The 24756-nt window shown below is 67.3% G+C and overlaps 1 protein-coding gene across 4 annotated transcripts; it reads left to right on the top strand.

The window, feature by feature from the left end:
* Positions 1 to 3032: 3032 nt before the first annotated feature.
* Positions 3033 to 23373, top strand: CAPN15 (calpain 15). Of its 4 annotated transcripts, none has more exons than XM_072754255.1 (13): positions 3064 to 3207; positions 9427 to 9719; positions 16513 to 17962; positions 18762 to 18970; positions 19048 to 19231; positions 19313 to 19536; positions 20237 to 20362; positions 20435 to 20587; positions 20886 to 21047; positions 21183 to 21415; positions 21497 to 21663; positions 21767 to 21945; positions 22026 to 23373. In XM_072754255.1, exons 2-13 carry the CDS (start codon positions 9541 to 9543, stop codon positions 22201 to 22203), a joined length of 3444 nt encoding a protein of 1147 aa, XP_072610356.1. In that variant the 5' UTR covers positions 3064 to 3207; positions 9427 to 9540; the 3' UTR covers positions 22204 to 23373. The 4 variants fall into 4 exon arrangements, with proteins under 4 accessions (XP_072610358.1, XP_072610356.1, XP_072610355.1 ...); XM_072754254.1 differs by having other exon boundaries at positions 3080 to 3207; positions 9430 to 9719; positions 20435 to 20591; positions 20890 to 21047; XM_072754256.1 differs by having other exon boundaries at positions 3080 to 3207; positions 9430 to 9719; positions 20435 to 20591; positions 20890 to 21047; positions 22030 to 22311.
* The last annotated feature ends 1383 nt before the right edge of the window (positions 23374 to 24756 follow it).

The raw sequence follows: 24756 nt of genomic DNA, 5'->3' as shown, positions 1-24756 counted from the left end.
CCGGGACGTGTAACCAGGGATCAGGGCCTGTGGGTCATGCAGATCACCCCCACCAGAACCATGCACCCCAACAGGATTTGGCTCCAGGATCAGGAAGGTAGGCTGGGCGGCCAGGCTGGGGAGGTGAGCCCAGGTACCACCGTCATCACAGGGAAGACGATGAGAAGGTTCTGGGGGTGAGTAGGCAAGGCTGATTGGAAGTGGGAGTTGTTAGCCCGAGGCCCAGGCATCCACAGAAGCGGCCAGCGTGCATTTACCACCTTGCTCACGCTGAGCTACCTGTGTGTTGGACACAGATGGACCAACGGAGGCCTGGGGGAGGCCGAAGACCCCACCCCCAACCCAGCAGGGCCCTGAAGGGGCTTGAGCCCAGGTGTGCTGGCCACAGGTCAACGACCTGAGAGCAGTGGTGAATAGACACAGCCTGGCTGGCGGTGAGCAGGGATCCCAGGACTCCAGAGGGTCCCCAAGGTCAGGCCTGGGAGACCTGGATGCTCTGTGGGGTGGCAGTGAGGGGGAACCTGGGGGGCTGTTGGGGTGTGGACACGTCCAAGGCCAAGACCCTGCCCAGAGCCACTTCCCTGCTAGTTTTCCAGGGTCTGGGGTGAGTGCTACTGCAGGTCCCACCGGTGGTCCTAGTGCCCAGAGCGGACAGTTCCCTATGCAGGCGGTGCGACGGGCTCCCATTGCCAAGCCGGTCAGTGGGACTTGTGCCCTGGTGCCCACAGGTGGCCCAGCAGAACTGGGGGCTGGGGACAGATGGCACTGTTGAGGCCTTGGCTGCAGGCCCCAACCCCAGGATCAGGTCGGTGGGGGTCCAGGAGAGCCCTGTCCCCAGCCTGACGCCCTGGGTGACCCCGGCCCTCTGCCTACCCTGTGCGTCTGGAGCCCGCAGATGGAGAAGCTGGAAGCGGGGAGGACGCCTGGCTCCATCAGGTGTTTTGTTTATGCTCTTAAACCCATAGGGGCCTGTGCACGGTCTGGCCTCTGGCCTCCTGGCCGCCCAGGCCTGGCCCCTGCCCTGGGCTTCCCAGCCTCCCCGGACCCCGGGGACAGGGTGGGGCCGCAGAACACTTGGTGGAACTCCACCGGAAATGCAAACAGCAGTGCCCACTGCCAGCCAGGAAGCCCCCCGCCCTCTACCCTAACCCTGAAGTGCCCCAGTCTGTCTCAGATCACCCCTTGTTGGTAGGGAACCGCTTGACCTTCCAGGTCTTGGCTCTTGGCGTGTGGGTGTTTGACGTCCTGGGTCCTCCAGCCGTCCGTTAGTGCTGAAGGGAGGGCGCCCCGCGTGTTCCCAGCCTGGCTGCCCCAGCACTGCCCCTCCACCTGCTGGCAGTTCAGAGGCCGGGAGCTGCAGGCCCCAGGAAGGGCCCTTCCTGGTCACTGGCCGTGGGCGCTTTGCAGAGTGGGCACTGAGGGGTCGCCTGAAAGCTGGCCCGAGAACAGGTCACGCACCTCAGCACAGTGTCCTGCACCGGCCTCCCGTGGCTCAGCATGCGTGTCCCACTGCGGAGGGTCCCTGTGCCCAGATGCCACCAGAATCTCCACTGCGTGAGGCCCTTGGGGTGTCTCGCTCACCGTTGCGTGTCAACGCCTGTAGCAGCACAGGCACCCACAGGATTCGCACAGGGGCACTCGCCCGATGCTTCCAGCAGCCACGCGGCTGTGCCCCCAGCTCCCGGCCTCGGACAGGGTCGCGGAGCAGCTCGCCGGAGACCGCCTCCGTGCTGGCTGGGCTCCCCGTCTCTGAAACACTGCGAGAGGCCTGGTTCAGGGTCAGCAGCTTCTGTGGGGGGCCACGTGCCTGTGGGCGCCGGTGCACACAGCCGCCCCAGCCAGTGTCGGGAAGGGGAGTGCAGTCCCTGAGCACCCCCGGGAAGGCCCTCGACCGTGCCCTCGTGGGGTGCCGCAGCCACAGGCAGCGGGGAGGGGGAGGCAGCCAGGGGCGCTCCGGGCGGCGGCCTTCCTGGGCCCTCGGCCGCAGCCCCGTGTCCCACCTCCGGCACCCCCGGCCTGCAGGCACAGGGGCTCCCGCACGACCAGTGCCCCGGCTCCCCCGCTCCCCCGCTCCCCCGCCCTGGGCTCTGCCCCCGCGCCGCCCGAGGATGCTTGGCGGGACTGGCCGGACGTGGAGGGCCTGGGGGGGCTCCGGGGCCGCCGCGCGGCGACACCCCGGCAAGGCCGCTGCCCGGGGCGTGGCCTCCCGCTGGGCCCCGGGCTCCGCGCTCGTGTTTTAAAAAAAGAAAAAAAGCTTTTTTTTTTTTTTTGAAAAGCATGTTTTAAATAAAGACAGAGCTAGGGCTCTCGGTGTCTTTTTTTTTTCTTTTAAATATTCACTTAAGTATTTGAGCTAGGAGAGTACAGGCGGGGGCGGGGGCGGGGGCGGGGGCGGGGGCGGGGGCGGGGGGGCGGGGGCGGGGGGGCGGGCCCCGGCATCACGCCGAGCCGCGTCCGACGCTCCGCCCCTGCGCCCCCGCGTCGCGGCCCCTTCCTTTCCGGGAAGCCGAGGCCACGGGGTCACGTGACCGGGTCACGCAGCAAGGGCCGAGGCCGGGTGTCCGCCCAGGTCGGCCCCCGAGCCCGGGGCGCTAGCGGGGGGAGGCGGGGGTCGGCGACCCGGGAGGGTACCCGTGCAGGCGACCGCAGCCGCCCGCCGCCGGCAAGGCGCAGCCGGAAGCGCAGGGGCGGGGCCGTGCGGGAGCCCCGCCCCTTCCCCGCGCGCGGCATTCTGGGAGTCGTAGTCCCAGTCCCTTCCGGGAGCTTCCCTTCCGCCAGTCCGAGAGGGACTGGACACGCCGTGCCGTCCGGAGCGCGGAGCTCGGTCACGTCCCGCGGTGCTGGCGGGCGGGGCGGCCCGAGAAGTCGGCGGGCGCCCGTCGGCCCGCCGCCGAGGACTACGACTCCCGGTTCGCACCGCGCGCCGGGCACCGCCCCGAGCTTCCGGCCTGGCGGCGCCGCGCGGCCCTCTGGGAGCGGTAGTCCGCGCGCGCGATTCACAGCGCCCAGTGCGCCCCGGGCGCGCCGTAGCCGCGGGGCCCCGACCGGGCGCTACGCTACGGAGGCGGCGCAGGGCGCGCGGCGGGCGGGGCGAGCGGGGCGGCTCCGCCACTCGGCGCGGGAGGTCGGCGGCACAAGTTGCGGCTGGGCCGGCGCAGGCGAGCGGGCCGGGCCGCGGGGACGAGGCGGCGCCGCCAGGCCGCGGAGGTGAGTCTGGGCGGTTGGGCTGCGCGGGGGCGCTGCGGGCTTCGGGCACCCCGGCCCCGGGCGCCCCGAGCCCCGGGCAGGCCCCGCGGCCGCTGTGCCGCGCTCCCGACTACCCCCCTCGGACCCGGGCCCCGTCCCCGCCGCGTGTGCAGCCCCGAGCGGCCTCCGCGCCGACCGGCTGGGCCTCGGCTCTGCGGCCGTTGGGGCACCGGGGGACGAGGGGACGGGGGCCGCCTGCTGCCTCCACGGAGGGCGCCTGGCGGGCAGAGGCGCGGAGGGGCAGCCCGGGCTGCGGGGTCGCTGCTGCAGCTGCGGCGGGGCCTGGGGGCGCCCGCGCGAGGCTCAGGGCCCGGGTCAGAGCCCCAGGTCACGGCAGGCGCCCCTGGCTCCAGCGGGCTCCCCAGCAGCCTGGGCCCCGGTCGGCCGAGCACGGGCCTGCTGGCTTCCAGCCCCTGACCGAGCTGGGAGGAGGTTGCGGGGTGAGGCCGGGCTGCCTCCAGCTGGGTCCGGCCTGCCCGGCCCTACCCTGGCCCTACCCTGGCCCGTGCGCCCTGACAGCAGCCCAGGGAAGGGTCAGACAGCCGGGTCAGGGCCGACGGGGCAGGGGCAGGGCCCGGGGCTGCAGGAGGGCAGAGCAGTGTCCTGGCCCACGCACATGCCCAGGAGGATCCCCGGGGACGTCGGCGACACCATCCCTCCCGCGAGGCCTGGCCTGGGCACCGGGGTGGACGTGCAGGTGCTGCGTCCCGGTCCCGCTGTCACACTTGGGCAGCTCTCCTGCAATGGAGTGGGCTTCGTCCGCACCTCCCAGCGGCCAGGCCACGGGACGGGCGTGGACGGCGCTGCAGGGCAGGAGGAGAGTGTGTCTGCGAGGCGTGTGTGCCAGGCGTTGGCCACAGCTTCCTGCTCCCACGCCACCGTGGCCCAAACCTGAGGCCGGACTTCCTCCTCACACGCCGGCGGCCCCCGGCATCCCAGCTTCCCCTACAAGTCGCCCTTTGGAATCAGATTCATCTTGGAAGCCCAGGGCCGCCTGCCCTGCGTCCATTTAACAGGAGGGGTGGCGCGTGTTGCAGCCCTGCCATCCCGGAGACGTGGCTGCAGAGGCCTGAGTCCCAGGGCCCGGGCCGCACGGCTTCCCAGCCGCCGCCTTCCTTCCTTGGTGTGAGCTGAAGGCTCGGAGGCCCCTGCCCCCCTGAGGCTGTACTGCTGCTGAGGCCGGAGGTCGCCAGGCTGCCCAGGCCGAGGCTGCATCTGCCACTGGCAAACACAGAAGTGCTCGACGTGAGAACGCATCTGGCACCTATTGTTTCTCCGTAGAAGATATTATGTGACATTAAACAGTATCAAATTCGTGAAGTCAGAAACCGAAATCCAGAGAATGTCCCTGTTCCTCCTCAAATGCTGTTTTGGAGAATATTAATTTTCTGTGTGGTGCACAAAGTGACACATGACTCTGCAGACGCATAAGGACACGCAGCGACCCGGCCCCCTCCCATGTGGGCAGCCTGGGCCCCTAGTGTGCATCCGGTTCAGGGGCTCGTACCCCCCCCCCCCCTGCCCCGGGAAGCAGGTGCCTCGGAATGTACTGCAGACCCTGCCCATCCCCTGCTGGTTGTTTCCCAGCTGCATCAGGAGGTGTCCGGAGGCGCCCCCAGGTGCCCAGCTGCACAGCGAGGAGCCCCAACTGCTGTCCTGGCACTGGCTGCCCGGACCTGTGAGGACGTCGGTCCCTGGCACGGGGGAGAGTCCAGAAATACTGAGAAGAGTGGCCAGCACCCGCAGTGCGCTCGGGCAGCGGCTCCTGATCAGGAGGGCGGGGGTGTGGACGGAGCACAGCTCCTCCCAGGAGGAGCTAGTGACCCGTCTGCGCCCGCAGCTTTGCTCCCAGGCCTGGCTGGCTCCAGGCGCGCGGCTGGGGTCTTTGGCCTCAGTGTTGCCTGAGGTCCCCGGTGAGCCGGTTGAGGCAGTCCCTGCACCGCGGAGCCCAGGGCCCTGTTCTGAGCCGAAGGAGCGTAGGGCCCGTGCCCTCCAGGTGCTGGTGTGCTGAGGACAAAGCTGTGGGGCTGGGGGCAGCGGTGCCTCCTTGAGGGGAGCGGCCAGTGACGCCTGGATCTGAGTCCAGGTGACTCACTAGCAGCCTGGCTGCTTGCCTGGAGCCTGGCCCACTTGGTACCTCTGGGGAAGGTGGGCAGAGCTGTGCTGGCGGAGGCCCCGGCCCCTGGGCCCCAGATCATCAACAGTCCCCTGCTGTGCGGCAGCCCGGCTGGGGAGGTCAGGGTTCCAAACTAGGCAGCGAGGTGCTGGCTCAGCCTCCCGGCTTCTCCGAAGCCACCAGCCTCCTCTGGGTAAGGCACAGATGCAGCTTCTGAAGGGCCACCTGCCACGGGGACACTCCCAGGTGCCCGAGGGTCGTCCCTTGTCCAGGCCCACGTGTCCGGAGGTGGGGTGACCCATGTGGCCCTGGGCTGGGGGTGGAGGCAGAGCCCAGACCGAGTGCCTGGTTGGCACGCTCCGGTGGACCCTAGGTTCGTGCTGATAAGCCTGAGGGTGGGTCTGCAGGGCCAGAGTCCAGAATCTTCTGGGCAGGGGAGTGCCCTCCCGGTGGGTGTGCCCTTGGCTAAGCTGCTGTCGCCGAGTCGCCTTCTGCCAGGGGAGGGCCCCTTCCCAAGTGCTGCGGTGTGACCAGGCCGCTCGTGGGGTGGCAGGGCTCGAGCGCAGCGTGGGCATCCCCGACAACGGCTGGTGCCCTCGGGCCTCCTTGAGTGTGGGGCCCGAGCCTGCGGTCCTGTCTGTGCGGGACGGGCTGCGGAGCAGGTGCGTCTGCCGCGCCTTTGGTGTTTCTTCCCCCGAAGCACCCGCGCAGGCCTGATGGCCCATCCCCGTCGCACCCTGCCTGTCTGGGGGGCAAGTGGGGCTGGGGGAGGCAGGGAGGTCGAAGTCTGGCCCTCCCCAGACTGGGTCAGCCTGGCTTCACTCTGGCCGGCCCCGCCTGTCCTCGGGCTCGTGGCTGGCCTTCTGGGGGGTGGCCGCCAGGTGCAGGGAGCAGCCGTGTTCTGGGGTGCCCCCCAGCAGGCCGCTGTCCGCCATCCCTTCCCCGTGCCCCTGCCCTGGGGCTGACCTGGGGGTTGCTGCAGTTCGTGAGGACGGGGAGATTTAAGGAGGCTTGTCCTGGGCCCCAAGTCGCGGACTTGGGACACCATGTTCATTGCCTCCCCCAGGAGCCATAGCACGGTGTGGGGAGTGCACGCACTGGGATGTGGTTGTGGGGGTCGCCCGGAAGAGGCATCACTAAGCAGCACGCATCGGTGCAGAGCTCGGACCATTGAACTCTGGGGCCCCAGGGCATGGGAAGAGCGGGACATAAACACCCCTGCTCGGCCCCTGGTCCCCTCCACGGCCTTACTTGCTCGCAGGCTGCTGATTCCTGCTGGCCATCGCTTTGCCCCGGTCCTTGCCCTGGCAAAGTCTCGCTGGGCAGAAGCAGCTCACCTGCGTCCCTGCACCGTGGCACCCCGCCCCTACTCCCCCCCCCCACCCCGTGCTGGGGCCCGCAGGGGCAGGGGGGAGCAGGTGGGCTCGGGTGGCAGGTCCTGCCGTGACCGAAGCAGGTGCTCCCCGCACGGGGTCGTAAAGAGGGGTTGTCCTTTTGGGGTGCTGTGCTAGGCACGTGCCCCACCCCAGGGCGGGGGGCAGGACGGCGGCCCCACCTCCATGGCTGCCTGAGGCCAGATCTAGGCCACTGCCCTGTTTAAATGTAGGGCAGGGACTCCTGAACGAGAGCAGGGAGGACCAGTGCGGCACCCTGTCGCGGAGCACCCGCCCGTCCGCATGATGCAGCATGCGGGAGGCTGGCGTCTCCGCGGCGTGCGCTCCGGCTTCTGCCCAGAGAGATGCGCTCCGCTTCATCCTTCAAGGCACAGCAGCCGGACGGGCACCCTGAGGGGCAGCCTGCAAACGTCGTTGGTCACCTGGTACGCGCTGGACGCCGGGCTGTTTCCCAGGCGGGCGGAGGTGTGCAGGGGGTGGGTGCTGCGCCCAGCACCTGCCGGCCTGGCCCGCGCCCGTGCCTGCGCCCGTGCCCCCGCCCGGAGAGGGAGGCGGTGCGGGTTGCTTTGCCTGCCCAGCAGGCCCCGTGGGGGAAGGGCAGTGGGACACTTGTCACCTGGAATCGGGGTTTCCTCTGCCCTTCAGGAGGTCCTCGCCTGAGCTTCGTCTCAGGTTTTGAGGCCTGGGGAGCAGGCTGTGTGAACGCCCCCAGTGCCGCGTTATGGCGACATGGAGACGAGACGAGAGCCAGGGACTGGCGTGGGGCTGCTCAGCCAGGGTGCTCCACCAGGGGCTCCTACTCCCAGGTCCTCTCCCCACCCCCAGACGTCAGGGCGCCGTCATCCCTGAAGACCCGGAGACCGGCCCTCCTGAGCCAGTGGCTCTTGGGGAGAGCCCTTCCAGCCGTCAGGGAGATGGACCCGGGCTGCCAGCCTGTAGCCCACCTTGGAGGCCGCCCACCTGCCCGGCGGGGCCTGCAGGGTCAGGGGTCACTGGGGGTGCCAGGAAGCCGGTGCAGCTGCTGCAGCCGCTGAGGGGCTCAGGGGCGGCTCTGTGGCGGGTGGAGCGCTCCCTGCCGCTGCAGACCCCGCACATCAGCGCCGTTGGTGCGCGTCGGGCAGCCCAGCCTGGGCAGGACCTTGGTGCTGTGTCCTCCGGCAGAGCCGGACCCCTGGGCAGCCTGGGCCGCATCGTCACTCGGCCTCAGGGCTGCTTCCCCTGGGCGCCGGCCACCCCACCCTGCCCTCCGCCCTCACGGGGCACACGGGCAGAGCTCCTTGTCAGGGCCACCCAGCCCTACAGCCAAGCACCCCCAGCGGGCGTGGCTGCACCTCAGGCCTCCTCGGCCCTCCGCACCCTCTGCACCCTCTATCTGCCCGGGATTTTGCTACGAAAGGAGCATGAGAGAGGCTCAGGCTCTTTGTAGGAGAGGCTCCCGCGTGGATGGAGCCCAGGGGTTCCAGGGGCTGCGGGGTCTGGTATAACCATGGGAGATGCAGGTGTCTGCGGTGACCCTGGCAGATGGGGATCTGGGCGCTGCCCATGTGCAAGCCCCCGGCACGCACGGCTGCTGACTCGGGGGGAGTGTGACCGCAGGAGCACCCAGGGGTCCTGGCTAAGAACAGCATCCTGTAGCTCACGCGTGCTTGTACCTAGATTTCATGCTGATACCGAGATAGCTTGGATGTGCGGGTTACGTAAGGCGTTTTCCAGATTCCTGTCTGTCTGTCTGACCTTCACATGGCTGCTGGATGACTGGACAGGGCATCTGGGGCTCCCATGGGTCGGCCGCAGCGGATGTTCCTGCACAGAGGGGGTGGGATGGTGTGGGTTTTGCAGGCCCGGGGGCCTCGCCTCCTCTGGGCAGCCCGGAGGGGGCCTCGGGGCCAGGAGACTTGCAGGGCCACCGGGCAGTGAGGGTGGCCGCTGCTGTCCACCCTGTGCCTCCGAGGAAAGGCCACCTGACAAATTCTCTTGCTGCACAGAGGATTCGGCCGGCCTGGCTGGAGCTCGAACGGGTTGGGGGCCCAGAGCTCCTCCGTGTGTCGCCTGGCCCCCTGCCCACCTACCCTGTCCGAGCACCTGGGGGGCTGGGGGGGCTGGGGAGGGGGCAAGCCGGGCTGCCGGGTGCTGTGCAGCCGGAGCCAAGCGCACGCCCTCCTGGGCCCCAAACCTCGCAGCCACGGGCCTTGTTCAGATTAAGCCCCGAGGCCTTGCGCTCAGCTGTGGGGCTCGGACGGTGTCCCCGGTACAGGCCGTCCCTGCCAGAGGCCCCGCCAGCTGCTCGGGCGCTTGGGGCCTCTGCCCCGCCCCGCCGTGCACACTTGCTCGGTCTTCCTTTTCCCTTGGCCAAATGCCCCTCAATCCTCTTTTCTATGATGAAGTGTGACCGTGGGGTCTGTTTCTCACGAGGGGGAGGCTCCCTTTAAAGACCAGCGAGCGGATGGATGCGGGCGCCCCGGGCGGCTATGGGGTTGGGGGTGGGCTCCAGTGGAGCAGGGCACTGCTGGCTGGCGGGTCTCAGCCCCGCGGGGTTCCCGTGTGGGGCCGAGTGCCCAAGGCCCTCGTGTGCTGGGGCGCCCCGGGCTTTGGGGGGCTTCTTTCCTGTGAGTCATGCTGTTTCTCCTGTTTCTCTTTATTCTCTCTGTGTATCTGTGTTGTGTGACCAAGCAGCCGGGCCCTGTCTGCCGCGTGGGCGTCGGCCTCCCTCCATGCTCCATCTCGCCCCCTGCCGGCCGCGTGTGACCAGGCCCAGGTCTCGGCGCGGCCGCCACCGCGGGGGCCATGGGGAGCTCCGCCTCCTCGCTGGCCACCGAGACCGAGTCGGACCACGGCTTCCCCGGGGCGCCGTACCCTGGGCCCCCTGCAGCAGCCGGCTGGTGTAGGAGCGGCCCAGGGGGCCCCGTCTGGGGCGGTGCCCTGGTCACCCGGCAGCACCAGCCCCCGAGGCCCCGGGCCCGAAGGTAAGAAGGTGGGGACGGGTGGCCCGAGGACAGGGTTTGCAGGGATGGGGCCCCAGACGGAGCTGCAGGGGAAGCCCGGGGCTCTGGGCAGCGTGGCTCTGGGCCTGGCTGGCTGCTGCACCTGTGACAGGGACGGGGTGGCCTGCCTGCGGGGCTCTGGCTGCTCAGTCAGCTACTCCTGCCGAAGCCGCTCGGGAGCCTGTTGCTCGGGGTGGGGTGCAGGGGAGGCCCGGGTGCGTGCGTGCGGTGCCGCTGTGCTGTACACCTTCCCGTGTGGGCCGCCTGTAGCCGCGGCCCCGCTCCACCCGGGGTCCAGCCTACGCTGCCTCAGCCCCCCGGGGCGCCTGGCTCCGAGGTTCTGGGGTGACGGGCACTGCCCACTGCTTGGGTCTGGGGCTGCTGGGCCCCGACGTCCCCCTCCTGCCTTTAGCCCACCCCGTGGCCCCACTGGACAGGGGCACCCGCTGCTCGGCAGGTGCTCAGGCTCCTCCGGCTTCGGGCGGAGGCCTTGGTAAGGCGCTCTCCCTCTTGGGCGCCTGCCCTGCCGCCTTGGCCATCACATCCGTGGATGCAGCTCGCTGGGGCCGGTGGGACAGGCAGCGTCCTGATGGGTGTCCCTTCTGGGGTGCTGTTAGACTGGAGGCCCACGCCCCCACCAGAGGGGCAGCTGGCACAGTCCTCAGGTGACCAGAGCCAGTGTCGGATCGTCGGGAGCTTGCTGTGCGGGTGTTACGGTATAGGGGACGCGCTCACGGACGCGTGTGTCTTTCTGCGGCAGCCTTCTTGCCCTCTAACCTCACACCCACAAGGTGCGGCTGCAGGGTTTGGAGTTGCTCACCCACATGGCCCCCGGGCACCCCGCCCTTGGCCACCCTGTCTCCTGCCCATGGACGTGCCTTTTCTGGAGATGTTCTACAAGTGGAATCCTATATCTTTTGTGCCTGGTTTCTTTCACCAAGTGTGACACCCTAGGGGTCTGGCCACATGGTAGCAGGTGCCAGAGCTTTGTTCCTTCTGGCCGAATAATGAATACCCCATTGTACGGATGGACCCCATCCCGTTGTAGCCAGCCTGCAGTTAACGAACATTTGGGTATTTCCACTTGGTTTTTATGAACCGTGCCGCTGTGAGCATCCACGTGCCAGCTCCCACGCCGACACGTTCTCCCTTGGGTGGGGACCCTGGATGTGACGGCTGACGGTTACTGGACTCGGCTTAACTCTAAGAAACTACCAGGCTGTTTGCCACCAGCGGTGTAGGGGAGGGTGCTGGTTCCCCTCTGGCCCAGCCTGGCCTACGCTTATGACCATCTGGTTCTAGACATGCCGGTGGGTGTGGGGCGCTGTCCCCACATGGTTTGATCGGCATCTCCCTGACTGAGGATGCGGGGCATCTTCCCTTCATCTGTCCGCATGCTTCTTAGAAATTCCCATTTACTTCCTTAGGCTAAACTGCTGGGAGTAGGATTCCTGGGTCTGGAGGGCCGGCCCCACGAGCAGCAGGCCGGGTAGACCCTGTGGGGCTGGCCAGGCAGCGGCCTCGCGCCGTGCCTGAGCGTGCAGAAGGGCACGCGTCTGCATCACTTTGGATCCTGGCGCCGCTGCCGCACCAAGTCGAACCTTCTCGTTCCCCTGGCCTCCTGCCGGCCTCCTCACCCCGGGGGCACAGTGGCTCTTTCCCACCGCCCACCATAGCCAGCCAGACCCAGGGCAGTCACTGTGCACCCCTGGGAGCAGCAGGCCAGGCAGGAGGAAATGCCGTGGGCCGCCTCGAGGGAGTCACAGACGCCCTGGCTTGGGGAGCAGGGGCAGGCAGATGGCAGGAAGAGGGACAGGCAGGTGGCCACACAACCACCCCGACAGGCACCCTGCCCCCAACACCCCTGTACACGTGGACACTCGGATGCACACATGTGCTGCTCTGCCACCGGGTGGAGGCGCGGCCTGCCCCGGGGGACTAAGGGGCCCTGAGGAAACCAGAACACCTGCAACGCCTGGGCCCGCTACCTCCTGGGCCGGAGCCACCCGATTGCCCTGCTACGGCCGGGAGAGCCAAGTGCGGGCTTGTCCCTGTCTCCACTGCCAGGGAGACGCAGAGCAGGAGGGTGACCCCAGAGGAAGGCGCCCGGGCACGCCTCCAAGCCTCGGGGTCAGAGGTCAGGCGGCCACAGCTGTTGCCTTGTGTGTGGGGATGCCACGTGTCAGCCGCCGTGTCTGGGGGGGAGAGGCATCCCCCAGTGGGGACCGGGAGCGTCCACGTCCTGCTGACGTGTGTCCTGCCAACTGGGGGACTTTGCTGTGTGCCCCAGCACAGCCCCACTCCCCCCTCTTGGATAGGAATGTGGTGCTGGCAGTCCCCAGATTCGGAGGGCACCACAGGTACTTGGGGTGGGGGTTCTCTGGACAGTTGCCTCAATTTCCAGTTGACTTGGCCTTTCTTTCCAAGGCAGCTGGTGCCCCCCAGACATGACCCAGTCCATGCCCTGGAGTACATGATGCCGTGGAGTCTGCTGTGGATCCGGGCTCCTTATGGCGGGCTTCCTCCCGGGCTGGTTGGGTGCCCTGGCCTCTCAGTGTCTCCTGAGCCCTCGGCTCCTGCCCAGGCCCCGCATCAGGTTGGGGTGATCTCAGGGTTGGGGCGTCAGAGGAGGGGGGCCCAGGGACATGAAGGCAGGGGCCCGATCACGGGCTCCTCCAGGCACCCAGCCGCTGACCCCGGAACCACTTAGCCTCAGCCTGCCCAGTGACACCAAGATGTGGGCTTGGGGGTCAGAGAGGGAGCAGAGTGCTGTCCCCGCCAGCTGTGCGGGGGCCCCTGTGCCACTGCTTATCCTCTGGGTCCCCAGGGCTAAACTTAAGTTTTAGGCACTGTCTCCATTTAAAGCTCTCTGAACCCCAGATACAGTCTTTGTGACGTGCTTTATCCACCACCATGGCTGTGAAACCTGCCGTGTCCCACCTGGCGCTGGCCAGGACCAGCGGACACCAGGCCTTGTGGTCAGCTGGGCCCGGGTTACGGACTGGCCAGCTAGCGGGTTAGGAGGGTCAGCAGGAGTTGAGCCCCCTCCGTTCCCAGGCTGTCCTCACCTTGCATCTGGGACCTCTCTGAGCCCTGGGGCTGAGGGCAGGTGTCCTAGCAGGGCTCATCCACCTCCTGCATGGGGCTCCCACATGGGGACAGGGGCTGAGTCTTCTCTCTGGAGACCCCTTCTGGGGCAGAGGGTCTGCAAAGTGTCAGACTAGCTCTGCTGGCCCCCGGGACCAAGCCAGGTGAGGTGCAGGGTGAGAGGCCGGCCCCTGAGCCTGGAACTGGGGTGCAGGCGGCCCAGGGCTGAACACATGCATGTGTGTCCGTAGGCACAAGCTGTGACCCACACCTGGACTGCAGGCCCTTCCCTGAGTTGGGAGTGGCATGGGGGCCCCGGCGGTCTCCAGGAAGGTTTCCAAGGCTTTCGTAGCACAGAAGCCAGGGCGAAGCTGAGCTGCCCCGCTCTGCTGGTGCCGAGGGCCCTGTGTTGAGCCCAGCCTGGCACCGCCGCACCCGCTTGCCCTACGGCCCCGCCTTGCAAGGCCGTGGGAGCCCGTGAGCCACAGCATGCAGGCTGGAAGGTGGCCTCTCAGTTGGCCCCAGGCCCTGGGAAACCATCCTGTTGCTCAGGGAGGTTTTTCGATTTTTTGAAGAAGCAAGTTTTCTTTCTTCCTGAACCAAAAGGGTTTGGCAGAAACACAGCGTCAGAAGCCTAGGCTTCGTGCCTTGAACAGAACAATTGATTTTTCTCCCGGGCAGAGCATCTGCAGTCAGCGTAGGGACCGGGTCAAGCTGTGTAGATGCCCCTCACACCCAGACTAGCTCTCAAGAAGCAGGTCGAGGGGCCAGCCGCGCCCCCGGACATTGACCCAGCTCCCGCCGAAGCACCCGAGCGCCCCACATGCATTGCCCTCGGCTGTGCCAGGCACTGCCCACGCCCAGCCTCATGGGGTGCCTGGCTGTCCCTGCGGCCCCTCCTCCGGGGCCGGGGCCCGAGCCTCGGCCTTGCCCCTGAGCCATAGGTGTGACCTGGGACGGGGGCTGCAGCCAGGGGAGGAGGCACTTGGGGACAGGCTGCTAGAGCAGCTGCTACACACAGGCTCCTCCGTTTGTCCCGCTTTGACCTTGGGCACCTTGTGCCCCACCTGCCTGGTGACTTCACGGGGCTGGGCGGCACTCCGCTACCGCCCCACAGGGCTGCTGGGTGCCAGCGGGACTGGGCAGGGTGCACGAGCGGCGGCCTGGGTTGGCAGTGGGCTGGGGAGTGGACGGGCCTGCCCCTTGGGCTACGGCCCGTCCCTCCCGTGAGCCACGCGTGCCCGGGCTCAGCCGTGTGCTGGCAGGCGGGCCTCAGCACTGCGGGATGGCCTCACGGTCAGGTGCGTGCCCAGGGGCCCGGGAAGACCGGAGGCAGCTGCCCTAGTCCGGGTGGTCATCACCCACTCGTGCCCTGACCCCCCAGCTCTTTTTTTTTTTTTTTTGAGATGAAATTTACATAAAGTAAGCATTTCAGAGGCCGTGACCCGCTGGTACCCAGTGGCACCATTCCCCCCCCCCCCCCCCCCCCCCGGCTTCCGGCCGCCTTTGCATCTCCTGCCCAAAGCTTTGGTGCAAACGACTCCACAGCCTGTCGCCTTTGTGTCCGGCTTCCCCCACCGGCGTCTGGTCGGGCACGTGCGTGTCGTAGCCTGTACCACACGAACGTGTCCTCCGTTCCCTGACGGGGTTTGTTTCCACCGCCCGACTGTTGTGAGTGGATCTGCCCGTGGGTTTGCTAGGGTTCCGCTCCTCGGTTCCCCGGGGGAGTGTGTGCGGGGCCGGTGCCAAGTCGCAGAGGCCGCGGGGGCGCTGGGCCGTCCCCACCCTGCACGCCCCGGGAGCCCTGAACCATCTCCGGGGTTTGCTTTGCTCTTTCCTGAGGCAGGTGATGTGAGCATCTCTCCACGCACGCCGTGGTCGCTCATGTGTCCTCTGGAGAAATGACGGTTCCAGGCCTGTTTCTGAAAAGAGTTTTTATTGTCTGTTGTTCAGTTGTAAGAGCTCTTTGTTTCCTGGATACAAGACCCTTTTCAGACACGATTTGCAAATATTTTCTCTCATTTTATGAGTTCTCATCGCTCTCTTGGCTGTGCTCTTTGAAGCACGGAAGTTACTCATCTTCCTGAAGTATAATTTTTTTCCTTTATTTGCTTGTGCTTTTTGTGCCACGTGTAATAATCCATTGTGAAAATCAAGATCACAAAAAAATTTTTAAGATTTTATGTATTTTGAGAGAGCACACGTGCGAGCAGGGGAGGGGCGGCGGGGCAGAGAACCTCAAGCAGACTCCCTGCTGAGCCCAGAGCCCAAAGGACCCAGCAACGTGCCCTTCAAGGTCAGAAATTACTTAGGTTTTTTTTATACAAATTTTGTGACTTTCACTCCTACATTTCAATTATTGATCCATTTTGAGTTAATTTTTGAATATGGTGTGAAGAAAGGGCCCATCTTCCTTCCTTAGTGCTTAGATCCTGCCCTCCCAGCACCATTCGTTGAAAACTGCCCTTTCCCCACGGAGTGGTCTCGGCACCACTGCCTAACATGATTTCATCCAAGGCGGCCGGTTGGCTCAGTAGGGCCTCATAATCTTAATCTCGAGGCTGTGAGTTCAGGCCCCACATTGGGCATGGTACCCACTGAAAAGAAAAGAAAAATAAGGAATGACTTGACCAGACGTGCGAGGGCATGTCTCCGGGTCCTTCAGCCCTGCCGTCCTGGCCGCACGGACCGTGTGGGGACTTGGGTGTGTCCCTGTGGTAGTGCCACCCGTCCTGATACTCCCTCTTTGAGGATTGCTTTGGCTCCTTGGGGGAGTCCTTGCAGTTTGACATGAATTTCAAAATCCACTTTTTCCGTTCCTGGGGGGGTTGGCCACTGGGAAGTTGGTGGGGATCGCATTCCGCCTGTGAATCTGTAGGTCACTTTGGGTGTGACCGTCACGTCAGCTGTATGGTCTTTGCTCTGAGCCCAGGGTGAGTGTCTGCTCGTTGGTGTCTTCTGTGGTTTCTTCCAGTAGAGCATTGTAGCGCTCAGAGTACAAGGGTTCTTCTTCTTAAGATGTGTCCCTAGGTGTTGGTGTAATTCTAGATAAGACCATTCTTCCACCTTCCCTTCTGTTCTGGCTGGCACAGCAACATGGCTTATGGCTGTGTGTCAGTCTCGTGCCCTCCAGTGTTGCTGGGTTCATCCGTTAGCCCTAGTGGTGGTTTTGGTGGATTCTTGGGGTTTCTATGTGTAGGATCGTGCCCTCTGTAAGCACAGGTGGCTTTACCTCTTCCTCCCCACTTGGATGCCTCTTAGCTCTTTGGCTGCCTCGTTGCTCTGGTTGGGACTGCAGTACGGTGCTGAGCCCCGGGTCTCAGGGGGACAGCCCGCAGCATGTCACCGCTGGGATGTGCGCCTTGTGCCTGCTTTTGAGGAGGCCCTCTATCTAGCCTGTCGAGGAAGCTCATTTGTACGCTCCTGGAACTGATCGAAGTTGCCCTCCCCAGCAGGTTCCGTGGCCTCCAGGGTGGTGTGGCTCTGCCCCGTCCTGGCGTCTCCCCAGGCCCGCCCCTCCAGAGGGATCTCGGGACACACCGGTGAGGTCCCTTGGGGCCTACTGAGCCCTCAGAGTCCTGGAGCCCCACATGGGCTGCGCTCTGGGGCCTACCGTTGTGGCTCGACCCCTTTGTCCCGGTGGACACTGTTGCCCTGGGCCTGCACTGATCGGGACCTTCCCTTACAGCCACACGCACTCGCCTGGGTCCATGGCCACGGTCGGGGAGTGGTCCTGTGCGCGCTGCACCTTCCTGAACCCGGCCGGCCAGCGCCAGTGCTCCATCTGCGAGGCCCCCCGGCACAAGCCCGACCTCGACCACATCCTCAGGCTCAGCGTGGAGGAGCAGAAATGGCCCTGCGCCCGCTGCACCTTCCGAAACTTCCTGGGCAAGGAGACTTGTGAGGTGTGTGGCTTTGCCCCAGAGCCCGTGCCTGGCGCCTCCCTGCTGCCGGTCATCAATGGAGTCCTGGCAGAGCCCAGGGGCAAGGAAGACACGGGTCCCGTGCGGACGGGGGGGCTGGTGCCTGCAGAGCCACCTCGTGGGCGGCCCGATGAGGAGGAGGAGGCCGTGGAGGAGGAGCAGCAAAGGGCGGCGGAGCCCAGGAGTGGCTGGGCCTGCCAGCGCTGCACGCTGCACAACACGCCGGTGGCCAGCTCCTGCTCTGCCTGCGGGGGCCCCCGGAAACTCTCGCTGCCCAGAATACCCCCCGAGGCCCTGGTAGTCCCTGAGGTCGTTGCCCCTGCTGGCTTCCACGTCATTCCGGCCCCACCCCAGCCCGGGGAAGGCACCGAGGCTGACCCTCCCCCTGCCACCGACCAGGAGCCGCCCCGGGCGCCATCCTTCAGCCCCTTCTCGCCCACCCTGCAGAACAACCCTGTGCCTCGCAGCCGCCGCGAGGTGCCCCCACAGGTGCAGCCACTGGTGCCTGAGGCTTCCCAGCCTTCACCCTCTGCCAGCTCCAAGGGGCCCTCTCAGGGCCCGGGGCGGACTGCAGCCGGGGCGTCCCGCCTGGCAGAGCTGTTGTCGAGCAAGCGACTGGGCATGCTGGAGGAGGAGGCTGAGGGCAGCCCGGCACCGCACCGCTGCGGCTCCTGCTCCGCGCCCGGGCCCTCGAGCCCTGCGCGCTGTGAGGCCTGCGGTGCCGCGCCAGGCAGCGATGTCATCGACCTGGCTGGAGACACTGTGCGCTATAAGCCAGCCAGCCCCTCCAGCCCCGACTTCACCACCTGGTCGTGCGCCAAGTGCACGCTCAAGAACCCCACGGCGGCCCCCCGGTGTACGGCCTGTGGCTGCTCCAAGCTGCATGGCTTCCAGGAGCACGGTGAGCACCCCACCCGCTGCCCAGACTGTGGCGCCGACAGGCCTGGGCCCTGCTCAGCCCACAAAGCCAGCTGCCCATTCCCCGTGGCGCTGCCCGAGCGCCCGAACCAGTGGGCCTGCCCTGCCTGCACTCTGCTCAACGCGCCCCGGGCCAAGCACTGTGCCGCCTGTCACACGCCCCAGCTCCTGGTGGCCCAGCGCCGGGGCGTCACGCCCCTGAGGCGCAGGGAGAGCATGCACGTGGAGAAGCGGCGGCAGACAGACGAGGGTGAGGCCAAGGCCCTCTGGGAAAACATCGTGGCCTTCTGCCGGGAGGTGAGCGCCCTCGGACGGCTGGCTCTCCCCCACCCCCGATCAAGGCCGTTGCTCCTCTGTGCTTCCCTGCTGTCTGTTCTCTGGCAGCACCCCCTCCCGCGAGCTCTGAGCTCCAGCCCACTCCCTGTCCCCACATCGTGCCCCTTCTTCCCCTATACCCACGAGGGTCCGTGATTCCATGGCCTGTGCTCCTGGCCCTCCTCAGTTGTGATTTCCCGTACATGGTGAAGCCACCAGGAGGGGGGGATGCAGGGGGAGGCTTTGTGCCAGCAGGCGGGCCCCGTGCTTCCCCTGGCCGTGGAGACCCTGCTGGAACAGGATTGGGACTCTCCCTCGTGCTCTTCTGCCCTTGGAGGTGTGGGAAGCCTGAAGCCAGTGCAGCACGACCCCCAGAGTCACTGGGAGGGGCTGTCTGTCTCCCCTCGGGTTGCCACCCCATCACTGCCAGCCGCCTATCCTGACAGCCTGTCTGGGGGCGTGTGTCCTGGCTTCCACGTCCCAGCCAAGCTCCCACGTCTCTTATTGGGGCCTTCGGCATGGCAGGGGAGCCTCCCAGGTTCCCTGCACCCTGTGGCCTCTAGGGTGGGGGCTGGAGCCCCCAGGGGTGTGCAGTGTCCCGGTGGGCTGCAGTCCCCCGTGCCCACACTGGGTGGTGTGGCTCACTCAAGCCCTGGCCTAACCCTCCACATCAGTCAGGGTGGCCACACACACACCCTTTTCCTTCTGGAGCATTTTCAGGGTGTTCCGGGTGGTGGGCCTCAACCAGGTGGAGTCTGAGTGTGAGGCCATGCCCCTACAGAACAGTGTGAACTTCGTGGATGACAGCTTCCCCCCGGGGCCCGAGTCTGTGGGCTTCCCCGCGGGTGACAGCGTCCAGCAGCGCGTGCGGCAGTGGTTGCGGCCCCACGAGATCAACTGCTCCATCTCCAGGGACCATAGCACCTCGTGGTCTGTGTTCCACACTCTCCGGCCCTCGGACATCCTGCAGGGGCTGCTGGGGAACTGCTGGTGAGCTGGGCGCCCACAGAGGGGCTGGGCATCGGACAGTGTGGCAGTGCTCGTGGTGAGGCCCCGGCTCTGTGCAGGTTCCTGAGCGCGCTGGCCGTGCTGGCCGAGCGGCCTGACCTGGTTGAGCGGGTGATGGTCACACGCAGCCTGTGCGCCGAGGGTGCGTACCAGGTGCGGCTCTGCAAGGACGGCACGTGGACAACAGTGCTTGTGGACGACATGCTGCCCTGTGACGAGGCCGGCTTCCTCCTCTTCTCCCAGGTGGCGGGGTGGGTGGGCACGGGAGGGACATCGCGGGTGTTGGCAGGCGTCAGGCCTCGCGACTCCAGCTCCTCCCCATAGGCTCAGCGGAAGCAGCTGTGGGTGGCCCTCATCGAGAAGGCGCTGGCCAAGCTGCACGGCTCCTACTTTGCCCTCCAGGCAGGGCGCGCCATCGAAGGCCTGGCCACGCTCACCGGTGCCCCTTGTGAGAGCCTGGCGCTGCAGGTCAGCTCCACTAACCCCCGAGAGGAGCCCGTTGACACTGACCTCATCTGGGCCAAAATGCTGAGTTCTAAGGAGGCTGGGTAAGAGGGGCGGGCGCTGTGGTGGTCAGCAGCGTTGGGAGGAGAGGCGAGACGAGGGGACAGCCAGGCCGGGGCCTGGAGCGGTGGGATGAGCAGGGCAAGTGCCCTCTGACCCACAGCCTGCATCTCCAGCGTTGCCAACATCCCCCACTGCCTGGCTGGTGTGGGGAGCAGGCAGGATGCTGCCTGCTGGCCTGTACCTGGAAGGCCTCATTCTGACCTGGGCCTGTGATGACCGTCAGCACCTGCTTGGAGCCGTGTGGAGGGAGCCCCACAGAGGCAGCTGGTGGGAGCGGGGTTTGCCTTCTAAGAGCTGGCACATGCTGGCCGGCATGTCTGTGGGAAGGGCCCAGAACCTTTAGCCTGGGAGAGGTGGCTCCCTCGTATCAAGACCCTGTGCTTTCAGCTGGTACGGGGCAGTATCGCCACCATCGGAGAGCTGCAGCCCTGCGCTGGCAGGACCGGGCCCACCCAATCCCTAGCCCAAGGCCTCCGAGCTCTGGAAACACTGGAGGGGGCTGGGCCGGCACTTCCTGTGGCTCCCTGGGCCCCCACAGACAGGAAGGAACCCCCCCACCCTCCGGTGCTCACCACCCATCCCCCTGCCCCTGTGCAGCACCTCCCTGCTGGGGGGCAGGGCCAGCAGAGGCCCCTGGGAACAAAGGGGCTCCCGGTCATTGAGGCTGCTCTGCCCACACAGGTTCCTCATGGGTGCCTCCTGTGGGGGGGGCAACATGAAGGTGGACGACGCTGCCTATGAGAGCCTGGGTCTGCGTCCCCGCCATGCCTACTCCGTCCTGGATGTCCGCGACGTCCAGGGCTGCAGGTAGGGGCCGGGTGGATGTGTGGTGGAAGCAGTGGCAGGCGTGGTCCTGGCCCTCAGCCCTATGGTCCACAGGCTCCTGCGCCTCCGGAACCCATGGGGCCGCTTCTCCTGGAATGGCAGTTGGTCAGATGAGTGGCCGCACTGGCCGGGGCACCTGCGTGGCGAGCTCATGCCACACGGCAGCAGCGAGGGTGTCTTCTGGATGGAGTACAGCGACTTCATCAGGTACCTGGACCGTGCCTCCCCTGTGGCAGTCCCCAGGCTCCAGCTGCCTTCCCCTGGGCTCACCTCCTGTGTCACCCACGTGTCCCGCCCAACATCTCAGGCCCTGGGCAATGCTAGAATGCCGGGCAGCTCGGGCTGCAGCCCTCCCCGGCGCCCCCTGCTGGTGTCCACAGGCTTCCCAGACCCTGCTTCCTGGAGACGCCAAGGGTGCCCTGGGGCAGAGGGTGGAGGGGGCGGGGGAAGCTCCTGTGCCTGAGCCCGGGTGAAAGCTGCTGGGTGGGGCTGCCCTCGCGTCTAGGTACTTCGACTCCGTGGACATCTGCAAGGTGCACTCGGACTGGCAGGAGGCGCGTGTGCAGGGCTGCTTTCCCAGCTCTGCCAGCGGCCCCGTGGGGGTGACTGCTCTCACGGTGCTGGAGCGCGCGTCCCTGGAGTTCGCGCTCTTCCAGGAGGGCAGCAGGTGGGCGGGGCCCCGAGCTGGGGGCGGGGCTATGTGCTGGGATGGAGCGGCTGGGGTGGGGGCGACCCGTGCTGTGGGTGGGGCGGCGCGGGGGCGGGGCGGTGGGCCCGCTGACTGCGGGGTCGGTGGCCACAGGCGCGCGGACTCGGTGGACAGCCACCTCCTGGACCTGTGCGTCCTGGTGTTCCGCGCGTCCTTCGGCAGCGGGGGCCGCCTGAGCCTGGGCCGCCTGCTGGCCCACAGCAAGCGTGCGGTCAAGAAGTTCGTCAACTGCGACGTGATGCTGGAGCCCGGCGAGTACGCCGTGGTGTGCTGTGCCTTCAACCACTGGAGCCCCGCGGCGCCCGGACCCCCGGCCAGCGCTCAGGGTACGCGCCCCGCCCCCGTCCCCCTGACCCCGGTCCCCCACCCCCTGAGCCCCGCTCACTTGCCCTCCCGCCCCCCTGCAGCCTCCAGCCCCTCGGCGGGGGCCCCGCGCTGCTCCCTGCAGCCGCTGGGCCACGTGCTGGCCGTGTACAGCTCCAGGCTGGTCATGGTGGAGCCCGTGGAGGCCCAGCCGACCACGCTGGCCGACGCCATCATCCTGCTCACCGAGAGCCGGGGCGAGCGCCACGAGGTGGGCCGGTCGGGTGGGCAGGGGGCTGGGCAGGGGGGCGGGAGGGCGCGGCCCGGGAACCCCGCCCGGAACCTCCGCCCACCCACGCCCCGTCCTTGGCCAGGGCCGCGAGGGCATGACCTGCTACTACCTGACGCACGGCTGGGCGGGGCTCATCGTGGTGGTGGAGAACCGGCATCCCAAGTCCTACCTGCACGTGCAGTGCGACTGCTCCGACAGCTTCAACGTGGTGTCCACCCGGGGCAGCCTGCGCACCCAGGACAGCGTGCCCCCCCTGCACAGGTGCGCCCCGCCCCGCCCCCACACCCCCTGGCCCCAGCCTGCACAGGCTGCCACAGGCCCTCACTGGCCCCCTACCCCAGGCAGGTCCTGGTGATCCTGTCCCAGCTGGAGGGCAACGCGGGCTTCTCCATCACACACCGCCTGGCGCACCGCAAGGCTGCCCAGGCCTTCCTCAGTGACTGGACAGCCTCCAGGGGCACCCATAGCCCCCCGCTCACACCCGAAGTCGCCGGCCTGCACGGCCCCCGGCCTCTGTGACCACACCACCTTCCCAGCCCCCATGCGCACTTTACGAGGGAGACCCCAACAGAGGACGCTTGAACCAGAATCTCAGGACCCTGCCCAGGGAGCCACTAGCTGCAGTAGCTTCCCCTCGGCCTTGCCCCTGCTCTCCCTCCTGCCCAGGGCTCCCAGCACAATACCTCGAACCCGCCTGCAGCGGGGCCTGGACACCAGACCCTCTGCCCAGCCGCCTCAAGGCCGGCTTCAACCGCCAGGCTCCAATGAGGCTTCCCGTTCCCCGAGGCAGCCAAAAGCCCTGCTTCTAGAACCATCGGGGCAGGTGGGAGGCCACGACCCCAGAGCAAGAGCAGGGGTCCCTCCCTTGTAGGGGTCGGGTTGGGACCCAGGGTGAAGAGATCATCTCCTCTATGACAGATCAGAGGCTGGGACCCCAGGGCGAGCAGGGACCACCCTGTCTGTGGGCCCTGAGACCAGGAGCCGTCTGTCCCCAGCTTGCCCCCAGAGCACATTGCCTGCCCCTGGCCCCCGCAGGGCAAGCGAGGCCCCTGGACTCCCAGCTGCGCGTCCCAGGAGGCGGGTGCCTGGCGACCGTGGGCTTGGGACCGGGATGGGGAAGGGCCCGTGGCCCCTCTGGCGACACTATGCAATTCCTGGAGCCCCTGCCAGGACCCAAGAAGCCATGTCCCAGGGGCTGTGGGTCAGGGTCCCACCAGGCCCAGCCCTGCTGCGTGGCAAGGTGGTGCGTGCAGCGCCGCCTGACCTCTGCCGGGAGGACCGGGGCCGGCAGCCCCTCCGGCTCCTCCCCCACCTCAGACCCCGGAGTGGCCCATGGCCCCCCGCCGTTCTCCCCCGCAGCGCCGTCAGGCCGGTGTCCAGCGTCTGCCAGAGACCTCTGAGGCCAGCTTCCTGGGCCCCTGGTCTCGGTGCCCGGCCCCGTGAGCCGTGGGAAGCCCCGGGCCCTCCTACACCAGGAGACACTTGGGGCAGCACGGCCCTCCCTGGGGCCTCCTTTATAGCCCTTCCTTTTACTCTGAGCTGTGAATATTTTTAACCCTGTATATACGGCCAGCTCTTCCAACAGAGACTATTTTATCACTTGCAGTCCCCGTCCCTGTAGGATGGTTCTTCACGGGGGTTTCCACACTCAGGCTCCAATGGACCAAATAAAAATGTTTTGTTTTCTAAGAGTGCCTCCCGGTCTGTGTGCTGCCTGTCCCAGGCCCCCCGCTGCCACCCTGCTGTCCACGGGGAGGGGGTGCTCAGGGGCATCCTGTCACTGGCACCTCTGAAGGACTGAGTGTCCGGGCAGGACAGAGGCTTGCGCCAGACCCTGCGGCGGTCGGCAGCCTTGTCCCCGCGTGTGTAGCTTTTCCCCATGGGACATCTGCTGTCGGGGGGGCCTGTCCGCATCTGCCAGTTGGTGGGGGGGCAGTGGAGCAGTGTCAGGCCCAGGTGCCAGCCGCCCCGTGCCCTCTCCGTGCCCTCCCGTGCACCCCACGAGGCCCCAGCCCCACGTCCTGGGTGGCGGGCTCCCCAGCAGCCGCCCACGGAGGCTGCAGGTGGGTTGCGGGGCCGGCGCCATGGAAGAGGCCTGTCACAGGCCAGCCTACCGAATGTGAAACCAATTAAAGACACCAGCAGTGTTCGCTCCGGGCGGGCCTCGGGCAGCGGGGCAGCTGCCACAGCACATCTCCCGAGCGCGCTGCACCTCCGCGGCTGCGTTGGCCACGCGGGCTCTGTCCCGGGGGGGGGGGGTGGCATGGGGTTGGCACACACCTGGCCCTGTCCCCCCAGGGTGTCCCGGCGGCCTGGCCCAGGAAGGGAGAGGGGGACCGCGGGTGCCCCAGGTCCTTGTGTCCAGCCAGCAGGGGTGTTGGGGGCTTCCAGTGGGGAGCGGGGAGAGTGTAGTGGAAAGGGGCCCGGTGTTCACGGAGGAGTCAGGGGGGCTCCTCGTCCCAGTGCTGTTATGACTGGGGGGCTTACGGGAGATGCTCGCGGGGCTGAGGTGGGGGCTTGGCCTGGTCAGGAGGCCCTGGTAGGCGGCTGGGGAGCAGCGTGGCGGGGGACAGGGACAGGGGCAGGGCACAGGGGCTGGGGAGCAGCGTGGAGAAGGACAGGGGTGGGGCCAAGGGCCGGGGCCAGGTGTTTGGGGTCGGGCTAGGGACCAGGGCCGTGGCCGGGGCAGGGACACACCAGCCAAGCCCAGTGCCTGGCTGCTGCCCAAGCGGCCGATGGCAGGCCCGTCCCGGTGTCGGGAGCCACGCGGTGCACGGCGCTGGTGTGTGGCACCGGGAGGCGGCCTGTCAGAAGCACTTAGTGTACAAATTAGCCGCGGCCTCGCCTCCCTCCGCGCTGCGGGCGCCGGGCAGACAGGGCCAAGGCTCCGGGGCTCCCCGCCCGCCCACGCGCCGAGCTTCCCACCCGCTCGACCTTGACGGGGCGGTGGGGGGTGGGGCGCAGGGGTGCGGCCGGCACGGGTCAGCGCCCACAGCTCCCCCGGGTCCGCGGCCCACGCCATGGGGGGACCCAGGGCGGGCGCCCCCTCTGCACCCCCGCAGCGGCCGCAGC

Source organism: Vulpes vulpes, chromosome 3 (genome assembly GCF_048418805.1).
Source record: "Vulpes vulpes isolate BD-2025 chromosome 3, VulVul3, whole genome shotgun sequence".
Classification (NCBI taxonomy): Eukaryota; Metazoa; Chordata; class Mammalia; order Carnivora; family Canidae; genus Vulpes; species Vulpes vulpes.
The sequence above is the reverse complement of the archived record's forward strand: the minus strand, read 5'-3'. Positions and strand labels throughout refer to the sequence as shown.